The sequence below is a fragment of the Aquarana catesbeiana genome, linkage group LG03, assembly GCF_042186555.1.
Source record: "Aquarana catesbeiana isolate 2022-GZ linkage group LG03, ASM4218655v1, whole genome shotgun sequence".
NCBI classification, from domain to species: Eukaryota; Metazoa; Chordata; class Amphibia; order Anura; family Ranidae; genus Aquarana; species Aquarana catesbeiana.
In genome coordinates this window covers 117,578,691-117,595,533 of record NC_133326.1, presented here as the reverse complement: position 1 = coordinate 117,595,533, position 16,843 = coordinate 117,578,691, and the positions used below count along the sequence as shown (strand labels likewise).

General features: G+C 45.1%; 1 protein-coding gene across 1 annotated transcript in view; it reads right to left on the bottom strand.

Annotated features, from left to right (window-relative positions):
• UBL7 (ubiquitin like 7) overlaps nt 1-14,603 on the bottom strand; it is a 40,682-nt gene extending 26,079 nt beyond the window's left edge. The window contains exons 1-3 of the mRNA XM_073619061.1: nt 14,477-14,603; nt 1,440-1,644; nt 107-226 (exon numbers count right to left, since the gene is read on the bottom strand). Coding sequence (XP_073475162.1) covers nt 107-226; nt 1,440-1,620 — 301 coding nt within the window. The 5' untranslated portion in view covers nt 1,621-1,644; nt 14,477-14,603. The remainder of the gene's footprint in view (nt 1-106; nt 227-1,439; nt 1,645-14,476) is intronic.
• Nucleotides 14,604-16,843: the final 2,240 nt, after the last annotated feature.

Sequence of the window (16,843 nt, the reverse complement as noted above, 5' to 3'; positions counted from 1 at the left end):
CAAGAAGAAAAGGGAGAAGTACAGAGGGTTGATGAGTGTATGATTAAATGTGGAATAACTAAACCAGAGCAACATACAGTATTCAATCTAACATAAAGTTACCCACCAGGACGAGGAGCTGGTTCAGGCCATGCTCTGCGTAGAATGTGGACAGTGCTTCCTGACTGAACACCATAGAACTCCAAGGTCTGATCATCTCTAAGACGCCTCCCACAATGGACCAGATCTGGATAGAAACAAGCAGCATGTCAACGAACAAAGGTTTATTCAATTGAAAAGACAAAAAGAAGATGCATTGGTAAAAGTGGAAGAAAAGCATAACTAACTATTCTTAAAAAAGTCCCCCCCAGCCCCCTACAAAAAACCAAAAAAAAAATAAAAAAATAAAAAAAGAAGAGAGATATTTGTACCTAAAGCAGAACTTCACAGGATATATCGGAGGTGTATTTTTATTCTGTATCCATGCACAAATAGGCATTTAGAGGTGTTTAGAGGTGTTTAAGGGCAGAAAAACACACTTCCAGTACATATAGGAGCAGCAGGGTTTTGGCAGAAAAAAAAACACTTGATGGCATAAAATGTTAAAGGCATGTAAATGTGCCTAAGCACTAGGCGCATTTAACGCTTGACCATTAATGCATTCCAATGGCCAGAATAAATTATTATTCTGGCCAATGAAATAAACAACCAAGCTTTTGACACGCCTAAACACATTGTACAGGTTTGCAAGCATTGAGCGTTTTTTTTTTTTGCCAAAACTCTGCTGCCAGAGAGAAAGGAGTCTAGGAGAGACATTCAGTGTGCATGAGGCCTTAAAGTGGAGTTCCGCCTGGGAAAAAAATTAAAAGTCAGCCACTACAAATACTGCAGCAGCTGACTTTTATTATAAAGGACACTTACCTGTCCAGGGAGCCTGCGATGTCTTCACCCGAAGTCGACCTGTCCCTCAGCTCCGGGTGCAGGCACCGATATCCTTACTAAGGGAAAACAGAAAGTGAAGCCTTACGGCTTTACAGCCTTTTTCCTGCTGCACATGCGCGAGTCGCGCTGCACGATCTGAATGGCCCCTGCTGTCTTCTGGGACCTGTGTGTCTCCCAGGGAAGGAGGAGGGGCCGGACATTGCGTATGCCCAGAAGTGGGTGCAGATACCTGAATTTGACAGGTATCTGCTCCCCCCTGAAAGGTGCCAAATGTGGCGCTGGAGGGGGGGAGAAATCCGATCAGCGGAAGTTCCATTTATGGGTGGAACTCAGCTTTAAGGTCGATACCTACCATATGGAAAATAGTGTGAAAAACATCCAGTATTTAACATGTATGTATTTGAACAAAAAGACATAAAAAAATAATATAGAACATCACAGGTAAAAATAAATAATCACAAAATATATTCTTTAGAAAATACTAAGTGTGCACGCTAAATATGACATATATTCCTCACCAATCAGCTCTGGATCAGGGAGTGACTCTGGTAGGGTGGCAGTGATCAGCTGTTTCACAACTGACACTCGATGGCCACATGTAGCATTCCCATTGCTCGCAGACTCGACTGGAAGGTGGACAACTGATTTTGGAGAGAGGGGCTGGTCAGCCAGCTGGACACATATATGGAGCTCCGACATGATCAGACTGTAAATGTGTTCTAGCTGTTCAGGGGAAATAGCACACTTGTTTTAATGTTCAGAATGAAAAAGTATACTTACTTAATAACAGAGTGCAAAAACAGCAAAGTAAAAAAAAATAAACAGATATTGCCAGCCTATATATGTATACTCTAAAATCCAATTTTAAACCCTGAAGTTGTAAAAACCCCAACTAAAACTATTCATAAAAATGTTCCCTCCCTCCTCCAACCTAAGAAGTATACAAAAAAAATCTGTATACTAACTTATTTCCAATCAGCTTCAGTCTGGTCACATGATTCTGCAGCTATGCATATGTGAGTGCTTGACAACAGCTTTCAATGCCATTAGTCGTGACGTCACCTATAGGCTCACGTGGCCCAGCTGTTGTTGGCGCTCCCACCTCTACCCTGCAGCAGCCGCTCACTGACACGGGAGAGCTGGAGCTGCGGGATCACAAAACTGGACCTGAGCAGATTTGAAATAGGTAAGAACACACCTTTTTTTATACAGGTTAGACAGGACACTTGCGTTTTTTTTGGACAAATTAAGGCAAGGTTATAACCCGGTCAGGTTTTTTTGCCATCTGTGCCCCATTTGGGAGATTTCCCTTTGCTTCTTGTCCCATAGCCACAACAGGAAGCGAGGGAAAATATATCCAAAATGAGGGAATCCCTGGTTGTCACCAGGACTAGTGGAAGATGTCCCCTCTATTCCTGTTCTGGTGACAATCCATAATTTGGGATTTATCTTAACTTTCAGTGATAACAGTGAACAGGACAAATATAGAGGGCGAATCTCCCTTACAGGGACATAGGCAGCAATAATGACCTGACAGGGTTCTAATCCCTCTCCACTCTATCCAAAACTACATTAACCACTTCCATAACAGGCACTTTCCCCCCTTCCTGCCCAGAACAATTTTTAGCTTTCAGCGCTGTCGCACTTTGAATGACAACTGCGCTGTCATGCAACACTGTACCCAAATTTTTATCATTTTCTACCCACAAATAGAGCTTTCTTTTGGTGGTATTTGATCACCTCTGCGGTTTTCAATTTTTGCGCCATAAACAAAAAAAGACCGTCAATTTAAAAAAAACAAAAAACTGATGGGCACTGATAGGTGGCACTGGATAGGCAGCACTGATGAGGAGTACTGACAGGCATTACTGAGAGGCACTGACAGGCATTACTGATGGGGCACTGATTGGCACTGTTTTGGCCACTGACAGGCGTTTATTATGGGGACAGGCTAGCAAGTGTTGGGCACTGACTGGCAGCTGATGGGCACCTTTTGATGGGGGCTGTACTGATAATCAATCTGCTAATCATCAGCACAGACCCCCTCTCTGACAGGGAGAGCCGCCGATCGGCTCTCCCTGTCAGTGTGAACTGAGGAAAGCCGTTTACCGGGACTTCCTGGTTAATGCGATGATCAGCTATAATTGGTCACAGGTGATCACATGGTAAGAAGCCTCTGTCAGAGGCTCCATAACACGATCGGAGTTGCGGTGTGTCAGACTGACACACCGCACCTCCGACCGCCGCACTGCGTGCCCGCTGTATTATCCTGATCATGTCAAATGATGTCCGGTCAGGATATCACAACAACTTTGCTGCCATCATTCTGCTATATGGCAGGCAGCAAGTGGTTAAAGTGTAACTAAAGGCAAAACCTTTTTTTCTCTATTTTGGATAGAGTAAGGGAGGGATACCACCCCTGTCAGGTTTTTTTTTTTTGGTGTCCTATTGAGGAGATTTCCCTTCACTTCCTGTCCCATAGCCAAAAACGGAAAGAGAGAGGAAATCCCCTCAAAGTGAAGGAATCCTTAGGTGTTACCAGGATCACCAGAACTAGTGTCCCCATTGGGAGATACCCCCCCCCCTACTAGGCCCTGTTCACGCTTACTCAAAATACTGATGCCTAACAAACGCACCTATAGCATTAATGTTTAACGCATCTCAAAGGTGCTTTAAAACCACACCCCAAATGCCTAATTTTTTTTTTTTCGATTGTCGTAAACAAGGCCCAATGCACTGCAAACATGTGCTGGCGCATTTATGGTGTGTTAACACAGACTTGAATGGAAGGAGTTGAGATTCTTCAATTCCTTCCAAACTCCACATAAAGCCTAATTTTAAAAGCACAACAATGTGATGCTTCGTGTTCTGATAAGGTGCTCTGCTTGTTTAACCCCCCCCGCCACATTTGGCACCTTTCAGGAGGAGCGGGTACCTGGTTTTGACAGGTACCTACTCCCACTTCCAGCTGCGGCAAACATAGTCGGAAGTTCGGCCCCCCTCCTCCTTCCCCCACCGCCGGGCCATTCACGCATGCGCAGTGGGGAACCCGGCTGTGAAGCCGCAAGGTTTCAATGCCAGTTTACCTTAGTCTAGATGGCGGCAGCACCCAAGAGCCGATTGAAAAATCAACTCCAGTGAAGACACCTCTGGATTCCTGGACAGGTAAGTGTCATATTATTAAAAGTTAGAGGTCGGCCGATATATCGGCTGATATTTCGCCTTTTTAAAGAAATCGGCATCAGCTGATTATTATGGGCAAAAGGCCGATTGCGAGGGATCTGAGGCAGGGGGCGTGCTGGAAATCCCCCCCGGCCGCCTGCCATCTATTCTAAACGGCTGCTATCACGGCCGCTGTGTTTTTTTGGGTTTTTTTTGTCCGTGGAGGAAGTCGGCAGCAGCGGCCGCTGATTGGCTGTTACTGGCCACGCTGCATTCTGGGGATTGTAGTCTGGAGGCAGAGGTGGGGTGTGCAGCACGTCAGACGAGTGGAGCTGTCTTTGGCCAGGCAAGGGGAGGGAACGGAGCCAGGAGCGCTCCGCTGGTGGACACTGCTGAGGTGGCAGTGAATTACATTATTAGGCTGCACTGGTGGGCACTGATGAGCTGTACTGGTGGGCACTGATGAAGTGGGACTGATGGGCTGCGCTGATGTGATGCACTGGTTGGCACATGTGGGCACTGATGGTATGCACTGGTTTGCACTGATGGACACTGGGCTGCACTGGTGGGCAATGATGGGATGCACTGAAGGGCACTGATAAGGTGGCACTGATGGGCACTGATGGACAACAATGAGGTGGCACTGATGGCCACTAATGAGTTGGCACTGGTGGGCTGCACTGATGGGCACTAATGAGGTGGCAATGATGGGCTGCACTGATGGACACTGACAGGCTGAAGTGGTGGGCACTAATGGACACTGATAGGCTGCACTCCACCTCTCTACCCTAAACAATAACCTCCTCCCCACCTCTCCACCCTAGATTTTCTGAGATGAAGAAAAAAGAAAAAAAATCGGCCTAAAATATCGGCCTCAAAAATCGGCAACATATACCGGCATCGGCCACAGAAAAACCCATGTCGGTCGACCTCTATTAAAAGTCAGTAGCTACAGTATTTGTAGCTGCTGACTTTTAATTGTTTCTGAAGGAGCCTGGAGCTTCTCTTTAAAAACACACCCTAAACTTCTGCTTTTAATACCAATCTGAACAGGGCCTTAGGCCCCTTTCACACTGGGGCGGTTTGCAGTCGTTATTGCGCTAAAAATAGCGCCTGCAAACCGACCTAAAACTGCCGCTACTGTTTCTCCAGTGTGAAAGCCCGAGGGCTTTCAAACTGGAGCGGTGCGCTGGCAGGAAAGTAAAAAAACTCCTGCAAACAGCATCTTTGGAGCGGTGAAGGAGCGGTGTATTCACCGCTCCTGCCCATTGAAATCAATGGGGCAGCATGGCTATACCGCGGGCATAGCGCCGCTGTAGCGGTTTTAACCCTTTTTCGGCCGCCAGCGGGGGTTAAACCGCACCGCTAGCGGCCGAATACCGCCGCTAAAACGACGGTAAAGCGGCGCTAAAAATAGCGCAGTTTTACCACCGATGCCCCCACCGCCCCAGTGTGAAAGGGGCCTTACTGTTCTGTTGACAACCCAAAATTTTTGATTTTCTTTTACTTTCACTGAGAACAGTAAACAGGACAAACAGAGAGGGGATATCAGTTTGTATTGCCAATGGGGCTACTAATAAAAACTGACAGGTGTTCTAGTCCCTCTCCACACCATCCAAAACTTTTTAAAAAATTGCCTTTTGTCATGCAGTGACATTACTTCAGGGCTCAGCATAATACAGAGAGCAGAATTTATACAATGGAAATCTAGGTTCACAGATATGCGGGTCTGTGTCTAAATTGTATGCTTTTCTGCACCCACAGCCAAAATGTGCTGCTCTTTAGCAGACTTGTGGGGGTGCCATTAATTCTTAAAGGGGTTGTAAACCCTTGAGGTTTTTTCTCCTCCTGTGATGCAGCTGCTGCCCAGAGCCCCCCTTTTACTTACCTGAACCCAGTCTTTCCAGCAATGGGGACGAGCCCACCAGCTCCAGCCAGTGTCCTGGGTCCTGATTGGATAGATTGATAGCAGTGCAGCCATTGGCTCCCACTGCTGTCAATCATATCCAATGACGCGGGAGCCGAGCCCTGCTGTCTGTGTTAATAGATGCAGTGGCAGGACACAGGAGCATGCTGGCTCTCCAACGGGGCACTCGAGAAGAGGAGGAGCATGGAGCGCCACTGAGGGACCCCAGAAGAGGAGGATTGGGGCCACTCTGTGCAAAACCAACTGCACAGAGGAGGTATGACATGTTTGTTTTTTGTTTTTTTTTTTAGATACCCTTTAACCACTTGACGACCGCTTCACGCCGATTTACGTCGGCAAGGTGGCACGGACAGGCAAAATCACGTATATATACGTGATTTGCCTTCCGCGTGTGGGTGGTCCGATTGGACCCCCCCCCCCCCGGTGCCCGAGGCGGTCGTCGTTTGTCCAGCGGCGATCAGAGGTGAGGGGGAGACCATCCGTTCGTGGCCCCCCCTCGCGATCGCCGCCGGCCAATCAGATCACTTCCTTTGCTGCTGTATGCTAAACAGCAGCAAAGGAAATGATGTCATCTCTCCTCGGCTCGGTATTCCGTTGCAGCGCCGAGGAGAGAAGACTTCACTGTGAGTGCACCAACACTACACAACACAGTAGAACATGCCAGGCACACAAAACACCCCGATCCCCCCCCAATCACCCCCCCCCCCCTCCCTGTCACAAACTGACACCAGCAGTTTTTTGTTTTTTTCTGATTACTGCATTGGTGTCAGTTTGTGACAGTTACAGTGTTGGGACAGTTAGTATTAGCCCCCTTTAGGTCTAGGATACCCCCCTAACCCCCCCTAATAAAGTTTTAACCCCTTGATCACCCCCTGTCACCAGTGTCGCTAAGCGATAATTTTTCTGATCGCTGTATTAGTGTCGCTGGTGATGCTAGTTAGGGACCTAAATATTTAGGTTCGCCGTCAGCGTTTTATAGCGACAGGAACCCCCATATACTACCTAATAAATGTTTTAACCCCTTGATGGCCCCCTAGTTAACCCTTTCACCACTGATCACCGTATAAGTGTTACGGGTGACGCTGGTTAGTTTGTTTATTTTTTTATAGTGTCAGGGCACCCGCCGTTTATTACCGAATAAAGGTTTAGCCCCCTGATCGCCCGGCGGTGATATGCGTCGCCCCAGGCAGCGTCAGATTAGCGCCAGTACCGCTAACCCCCACGCACGCAGCATACGCCTCCCTTAGTGGTATAGTATCTGATCGGATCAATATCTGATCCGATCAGATCTATACTAGCGTCCCCAGCAGTTTAGGGTTCCCAAAAACGCAGTGTTAGCGGGATCAGCCCAGATACCTGCTAGCACCTGCATTTTGCCCCTCCGCCCGGCCCAGCCCAGCCCACCCAAGTGCAGTATCGATCGATCACTGACACTTACAAAACACTAAATGCATAACTGCAGCGTTCGCAGAGTCAGGCCTGATCCCTGCGATCGCTAACAGTTTTTTTGGTAGTATTTTGGTGAACTGGCAAGCACCAGCCCCAAGCAGCGTCAGATTAGCGCCAGTACCGCTAACACCCATGCACGCACCGTACACCTCCCTTAGTGGTATAGTATCTGAACGGATCAATAACTGATCCGATCAGATCTATACTAGCGTCCCCAGCAGTTTAGGGTTCCCAAAAACGCAGTGTTAGCGGGATCAGCCCAAATACCTGCTAGCACCTGCATTTTGCCCCTCCGCCCGGCCCAGCCCAGCCCACCCAAGTGCAGTATCGATCGATCACTGTCACTTACAAAACACTTAACGCATAACTGCAGCGTTCGCAGAGTCAGGCCTGATCCTTGCGATCGCTAACAGTTTTTTTGGTAGCTTTTTATTGAACTGGCAAGAGCCAGCGGCCTAGTACACCCTGGTCGTAGTCAAACCAGCACTGCAGTAACACTTGGTGACGTGGCGAGTCCCATAAGTGCAGTTCAAGCTGGTGAGGTGGCAAGCACAAGTAGTGTCCCGCTGCCACCAAAAAGACAAAACACAGGCCCGTCGTGCCCATAGTGCCCTTCCTGCTGCATTCGCCAATCCTAATTGGGAACCCACCGCTTCTGCAGCGCCCGTACTTCCCCCATTCACATCCCCAACCAAATGCAGTCGGCTGCATGAGAGGCATTTTCTTTATGTCCTCCCGAGTACCCCTACCCAACGAACCCCCAAAAAAGATGTCGTGTCTGCAGCAAGCGCGGATATAGGCGTGACACCCTCTATTATTGTCCCTCCTGTCCTGACAATCCTGGTCTTTGCATTGGTGAATGTTTTGAACGCTACCATTCATTAGTTGAGTATTAGCGTAGGGTACAGCATTGCACAGACTAGGCACACTTTCACAGGGTCTCCCAAGATGCCATCGCATTTTGAGAGACCCGAACCTGGAACCGGTTACCGTTATAAAAGTTAGTTACAAAAAAAGTATAAAAAAAAAATATATATTATATATATATATATATATATATATATATATATATATATAAAATAAAAAAAAATAGTTGTCGTTTTATTGTTCTCTCTCTCTCTCTCTATTCTCTCTCTGTTGTTCTGCTCTTTTTTACTGTATTCTATTCTGCAATGTTTTATTGTTATTATGTTTTATCATGTTTGCTTTTCAGGTATGCAATTTTTTATACTTTACTGTTTACTGTGCTTTATTGTTAACCATTTTTTTGTCTTCAGGTACGCCATTCACGACTTTGAATGGTTATACCAGAATGATGCCTGCAGGTTTAGGTATCATCTTGGTATCATTCTTTTCAGCCAGCGGTCGGCTTTCATGTAAAAGCAATCCTAGCGGCTAATTAGCCTCTAGACTGCTTTTACAAGCCGTGGGAGGGAATGATCCCCCCCCCCCCTCCCACCGTCTTCCGTGTTTTTCTCTGGCTCTCCTGTCTCAACAGGGAACCTGAGAATGCAGCCGGTGATTCAGCCAGCTGACCATAGAGCTGATCAGAGACCAGAGTGGCTCCAAACATCTCTATGGCCTAAGAAACCGGAAGCTACGAGCATTTTATGACTTAGATTTCGCCAGATGTAAATAGCGCCATTGGGAAATTGGGGAAGCATTTTATCACACCGATCTTGGTGTCATCAGATGCTTTGAGGGCAGAGGAGAGATCTAGGGTCTAATAGACCCCATTTTTTTCAAAAAAGAGTACCTGTCACTACCTATTGCTATCATAGGGGATATTTACATTCCCCGAGATAACAATAAAAATGATTAAAAAAAAAAAAATGAAAGGAACAGTTTAAAAATAAGATAAAAAAGCAAAAAAATAATAAAGAAAAAAAAAAAAAAAAAAAAAAAAAAAAAAGCACCCCTGTCGCCCCCTGCTCTCGCGCTAAGGCGAACGCAAGCGGCGGTCTGTCGTCAAACGTAAACAGCAATTGCACCATGCATGTGAGGTATCGCCGCGAAGGTCAGATCGAGGGCAGTAATTTTTGCAGTAGACCTCCTCTGTAAATCTAAAGTGGTAACCTGTAAAGGCTTTTAAAAATGTATTTATTTTGTTGCCACTGCACGTTTGTGCGCAATTTTAAAGCATGTCATGTTTGGTATCCATGTACTCGGCCTAAGATCATCTTTTTTATTTCATCAAACATTTGGGCAATATAGTGTGTTTTAGTGCATTAAAATTTAAAAAAGTGTGTTTTTTCCCCAAAAAATGCGTTTGAAAAATCGCTGCACAAATACTGTGTGAAAAAAAAAAATGAAACACCCACCATTTTAATCTGTAGGGCATTTGCTTTAAAAAAATATATAATGTTTGGGGGTTCAAAGTAATTTTTTTGCAAAAAAAAAATAACTTTTTCATGTAAACAAAAAGTGTCAGAAAGGGCTTTGTCTTCAAGTGGTTAGAAGAGTGAGTGATGTGTGACATAAGCTTCTAAATGTTGTGCATAAAATGCCAGGACAGTTCAAACCCCCCCCAAATGACCCCATTTTGGAAAGTAGACACCCCAAGCTATTTGCTGAGAGGCATGTCGAGTCCATGGAATATTTTATATTGCGACACAAGTTGCGGGAAAGAGACAAATTTTTTTTTTTTTTTGCACAAAGTTGTCACTAAGGTGTCCTTTTATGAAACTGAGATCAGCGGCGATCCCGAGTCTCACCGCTGATCTCAGCGCTTTACCAGTTTATGAAACTGAGATAATCAGCGGAGAACATGTTCTCCGCTGATTATCTCAGCACAGTGAGAATTCACAGAAACGGCCAGTTTATGAAGGTGCGATCTCCACACCTCACTGGCGATCTGTGACAGAATTCTCACTTTCTGATTCACCATTTCAGAAGTGGAGAATCAGAGTGAGAAGCCTGAAACTGGCTGATATTCTGGAGAAAGAAAGAAGTCTTTTGACTTCTTTCTTTCACCAAACAGTCAGAGCACACCTTCCCCACCATTACACACCCCAAAACCAGCAGGATAGGAATTTATAGTGTGTATATATATATATATATATATATATATATATATATATATTTTTTTTTAGATGTTCACGTCTCTGGCTGGGTTCACACTTGTGCGATGCGTGAACCAGCGTGATTCCTGTGCGGGTTTTCACATCGCACCTACATTGACATCTGCGCACCACTGCGGGTGTCAATGTAAAGTTAATGACACCCCCAGATCATTTCACAGATCGCAGTGCGAACTATGTAATGGTGCAGGAATCGGATCGCATGGGTGTTCACACCCATGCGATCCGATTCCAGTGCGGACCAAATAAAGGGTCCTGTACCATTTTGGTGCAAATGCAATATGATTTAGGGCCAGTTCCCACTGCTGCGGTGTCCGAGATCGGATGTGATTCGCACCGCAGTGCAAAATCACATCCGATCTCTGTGCGATGCGATTTCAGCCATACAGATAGTATTGCTAAATTTGCATTGCCCTCGGACCAAACTCTTACAGGACCCTTTTATTGGTCCACAGCAGAATCGGATTGCATGGGTGTTCACACCCATGCGATTCGATTACTGTCCGAGTTTGCAGATCGCACTGCGATATGTGAACTGATTTGGGGGTGTTAACTTTTAGGCCCAGTTCACACTTGTGCGATGCCGGACATCGCACAGGCATCGCATGTTATTTGCAGCACACTGCCATTCACATTACATGCGATGTCTGTGCGGTGCGATATCAGCTGTACAGATAGTATGGCTGATATCGCACCGCATTCGGTGCAAACACGCACAGGACCCTTTTTTCTGTTCGGACCAGAATCGGATCGCATGTGTGTTCACACATATGCGATCCGATTCATGTCCGAACTGTCAGTTCGCAGTGCGATATGCAAGCTGATCTGGGGGTGTCCTTAACAATGTATTGACACTCCCCAGCGATTCGCATATGGCAGTGTGAACTGACATGCGAGTCGGTGCGATGCGGGAACCCGCAGTGGATTCACAGTGTTCTCGCATCGCACCAGTTTATCAATTTTTATGTTTATCTATAATGAAATATATTTTATTTTAATTTATTAATAAATATTTATACTTGTATACTTTATTAAAATTATTTTTTTAATGATTATAAATGTATTTTGCATTTATATGAATGGTGTATAGCTGCATTACATATGTGCATTACATTCATTTACTATACACCATTCACATTTAAATAGGGACATGTATGATCTTTAAATATTGATAAAAACAATGTTTTTTTTATAATTAGGTTAATGTATATTGTGTAGGGGGAATTTAACTTTATTATTTTATTAATATGTTGGGGAATAATATGTGCTGATTTGTGTTAAACTTTTGTATTTTATGGTTCCTCATACTGTAATCCCGCTATATCACGCGAGATTACAGTGAGAGGAGCCATTCTCAGGAGTTCCCGGCGTTTGTAGATCGCTCCTCAACTCAACATGAGAAGCGATCTACACACTTTCATAAACAGGCACTCAGAGGAGAGCGATCTCCTCTGAGAATGCCTGAGAACTGAAAAGCGGTATTTTACCGCACTTTCATAAAAGGACACCTAAATGATATATTGCTCAAACATGCCATGGGAATATGTGAAATTACACCCCAAAATACATTCTGCTGCTTCTCCTGAGTACGGGGATACCACATGTGTGAGACTTTTTGGGAGCCTAGCCGCGTACGGGACCCCGAAAACCAATCACCGCCTTCAGGCTTTCTAAGGGCGTGAATTTTTGATTTCACTCTTCACTGCCTATCACAGTTTCGGAGGCCATGGAAAGCCCAGGTGGCACAAAACCCCCCCAAATGACCCCATTTTGGAAAGTAGACACCCCAAGCTATTTGCTGAGAGGTATAGTGAGTATTTTGCAGACCTCACTTTTTGTCACAAAGTTTTGAAAATTGAAAAAAGAAAAAAAAAAAAAAGTTTTTTCTTGTCTTTATTCATTTTCAAAAACAAATGAGAGCTGCAAAATACTCACCATGCCTCTCAGCAAATAGCTTGGGGTGTCTACTTTCCAAAATGGGGTCATTTGGGGGGGTTTTGTGCCACCTGGGCATTCCATGGCCTCCGAAACTGTGATAGGCAGTGAAGAGTGAAATCAAAAATTTACACCCTTAGAAATCCTGAAGGCGGTGCTTGGTTTTCGGGGCCCCGTACGCGGCTAAGCTCCCAAAAAGTCTCACACATGTGGTATCCCCGTACTCAGGAGAAGCAGCTGAATGTATTTTGGGGTGCAATTCCACATAGGCCCATGGCCTGTGTGAGCAATATATCATTTAGTGACAACTTTTTGTAAATATTTTTTTTGTCATTATTCAATCACTTGGGACAAAAAAAATAAATATTCAATGGGTTCAACATGCCTCTCAGCAATTTCCTTGGGGTGTCTACTTTCCAAAATGGGGTCATTTGGGGGGGTTTTGTACTGCCCTGCCATTTTAGCACCTCAAGAAATGACATAGGCAGTCATAAACTAAAAGCTGTGTAAATTACAGAAAATGTACCCTAGTTTGTAGACGCTATAACTTTGGCGCAAACCAATAAATATATGCTTATTGACATTTTTTTTACCAAAGACATGTGGCTGAATACATTTTGGCCTAAATGTATGACTAAAATTTAGTTTATTGGATTTTTTTTATAACAAAAAGTAGAAAATATCATTTTTTTTCAAAATTTTCGGTCTTTTTCCGTTTATAGCGCAAAAAATAAAAACTGCAGAGGTGATCAAATACCATCAAAAGAAAGCTCTATTTGTGGGAACAAAAGGACGCAAATTTCGTTTGGGTACAGCATTGCATGACCGCGCAATTAGCAGTTAAAGCGACGCAGTGCCAAATTGGAAAAAGACCTCTGGTCCTTAGGCAGCATAATGGTCCGGGGCTCAAGTGGTTAATAATCCTATGCATCAGAAAACGCAGTGCATTGTGGAGTGTGCACAGCACCATGTAGTATTGTGGAGCTGCACTGCGGGTGTGTTTCATGGAGATCGGTTGGGGACATTTTCCCCATAAGGTACAGCAACCTATTTAAATGAATATTATATATGAAGTACCCCCCCCCCCCCCAAGGAAATACTAAGGGACTTTAAAGGCAACTGATCAGCTGATTTTTAGAAAAAAATATAGCAATGTATTAATATAAAATATGTGGTGCATACAACTCCATCAATAATTGCATAAAAGACAAGAACAGAATCATATATCAAATATAAATGCAGATCCTTCAATGTTATGGGCTTAACATGGAAGGATCTGCATTTATATTTGATATTATTAATATTATTATACAGGATATATGATTCTGTTCTTGTCTTTTCTGCAATTATTAATGGAGTTGTATGCACCACATATTTTATATTCATACATTGCTATGTTTTTTTTTCTTCTAAAAGTCTGCTGATCAGTTGCCTTTAAAGTCCCTTAGTATTTCCTTGGGGGGTACTTCATATATAATATTGTTCAAATTGGGATGTTGGCAACATATGGGTCTTCTTGGTTGGATCTTTATAAACTGTTCAAATTAATGGGTTGTTATGCCTGTGCAAAGTACCCCCAAAATGCAGCAATGTGAACCTAGCCCAATACACACGAGGGGAATTTATTAGCCCTGGAGCAGACAGAATGTGGAGGAGATGTCCATGTCTTCAGTGTCATGTTAAGCATTGAAAATGAAAGCAAGAAGCTGATTGGTCACCAGGCACAGCTGCTCCAGGTTGATGAATTCCTCTCTATAGTCTATGTTGTCAGGACATGGACTGGGGAATTATGGAGGCACTGACCACCATCTGACCCCTGGCTGGATGAGGAGATAAAACAGGAAGTATAACCCAGGACGGACACTGTCCCCTCCATCTATGTGATGACACAGCAGACTTCCAGAGCCGGGAATCCCTCCCATACATTGTGGAGCGATGCTGTGTGATGGACAGAACATGGAGAGCCCAGAAACCGCCAATCCTAACCCCGGACAGCACTTACCTCCCAGCACTTCCTTTGTTTACGCTACACTCGGAAGTGACCAAGCTAAACCACGCCTCCCGTCATGCACCGGACAGGCGCAGCCTGATGATCTCACTTCCGCCTGCTGTCCATTTTGCTAAAACGAGGGCCGAACTCCAGAACAATGGACGCCCACTGTGGGCGGGGACTAATGGAAGCACGATCACATGCTTCTATCACATGACTAGAAAGAAGGCTGACAGGACCATAACGGGGGCGATAGCGTAGCTAGGAAATGGTTGTGTGCCCTTCTTCCGGTGTGATGTATAGACTTATATAAATAAACGCGCCATTTATCTACCTGCCGTCACTCTGCATTAACGTGTTTGGAAATGTTTCTCCAAAGAGGATTTTGGGAGCGCTATGTTTTATAATGGAGAACTTTATGGTGACACCTAGTGGTAGCTTACATAGTTGCATTGAAGTGAAAAAAACAAAACAACTGGAGGTTTTTGAAAGCGGCTTAGCTTATCTTTGCTGCCACCTCCTGTTAACATTGTGCAAAGCCACCTTACCAAACCAATAAAATGGACTATTGGAAGCAAAGGCGTATGATCCCTTTAACCACTTAAGGACTAGCCTCGTTTTGGATTTTAGGTGTTTACATGTTTAAAACAGTTTTTTTTTTGCTAGAAAATTACTTAGAAACCCCCAAACATTATATATTGTTTTTTTTCTAACACCCTAGAAAATAAAATGGCGGTCATTGCAATACTTTTTTTTGCACCGTATTTGCGCAGCGGTCTTATAAGCGCACTTTTTTGGGAAAAAATTCACTGTTTTGAATAAAAAAATAAGACAACAGTAAAGTTAGCCCAATTTTTTTTTATATTGTGAAATATAATGTTTCGCAAGTAAATTGATACCCAACATGTCATGCTTCAAAATTGCGCCCGCTCGTGGAATAGCGTCAAACTTTTACCCTTAAAAATCTCCATAGGCGACGTTTAAAAAATTCTACAGGTTGCATGTTTTGCGTTACAGAGGAGGTCTAGGGCTAGAATTATTGCTCTCGATCCACCGGTCGCGGCGATACCTCACATGTGTGGTTTGACCACAGTTTTCATATGCGGGCGCTACTCACGTATGCGTTCGCTTCTGCGCGCGGGCTCGTCGGGACAGGGCGCTTTAACCACTTAACAACCGGCCCATAGCCGAATGACGGCTGCAGGGCGGTTGCTTAACTCTGGGAGGACGTACTATGACGTCCTCCCGGAATTCCCTTCTCGCACGCCCCCTCAGAGGACCCGGCGCATCACGGATCCCGGTAAATGGCCGCTGATCGCGGCCGTTTACCATGTGATCGCGCCGTCAAATGACGGCGCGATCACATGTAAACAGACCGGCGTCATCTGATGACGCCGGTTCCTCTCCTCCCCTCCTGTGTACCGATCGGTACACTGTGGAGGAGAGGGAGATGGATGGATGGCTGCAGCGCTGTGGGCTGGATGTGTAGTGCCCACAGCGCTGCACAGAGACATCCAGCCATCCATCCATCCATCCATGCTCAGCCATCCCTTCTGCTGTGCAATACTCTGCAAAGCCCACATTACGCTGCAATACCCCCATAATACTCTGCAAAGCCCACATTACTCTGCAATACCCCCATAATACTCTGCAATACCCCCATAATACTCTGCAATACCCCCATAATACTCTGCAAAGCCCACATTACTCTGCAATACCCCCATAATACTCTGCAAAGCCCACATTACTCTGCAATACCCCCATAATACTCTGCAATACCCCCATAATACTCTGCAAAGCCCACATTACTCTGCAATACCCCCATAATACTCTGCAAAGCCCACATTACTCTGCAATACCCCCATAATACTCTGCAATACCCCCATAATACTCTGCAATACCCCCATAATACTCTGCAAAGCCCCACATTACTCTGCAATACCCCCACAATACTCTGCAAAGCCCTGCCATACCCCGCCATACCCCGCCATACTCCGCAATAACCCGCAATACTCCGCAATACCCCGCCATACTCCGCAATACCCCGCCATACTCCGCCATACTCCGCAATACCCCGCCATACTCCGCAATACCCCGCCATACTCCGCAATACCCCGCCATACCCTGCCATGCTGAGCCATGCTCGGCTGTACTCGGCCTCTGTATGTGGCCAGGCTGTGGAAGTCTCACACATGGGGTATCGCTGTACCCAGGAGGAGTAGGAGAATCTATTTTGGGGTGTCATTTTTGCTATGTACATGCTATGTGTTAGAAATATTGTATAAATGGACAACTTTGTGTTAAAAAAAAAAATGCGTTTTAACCACTTCCCGCCCGCCGGCCGTCATACAACGTCCTTGACTTTGTGCGGGGATATCT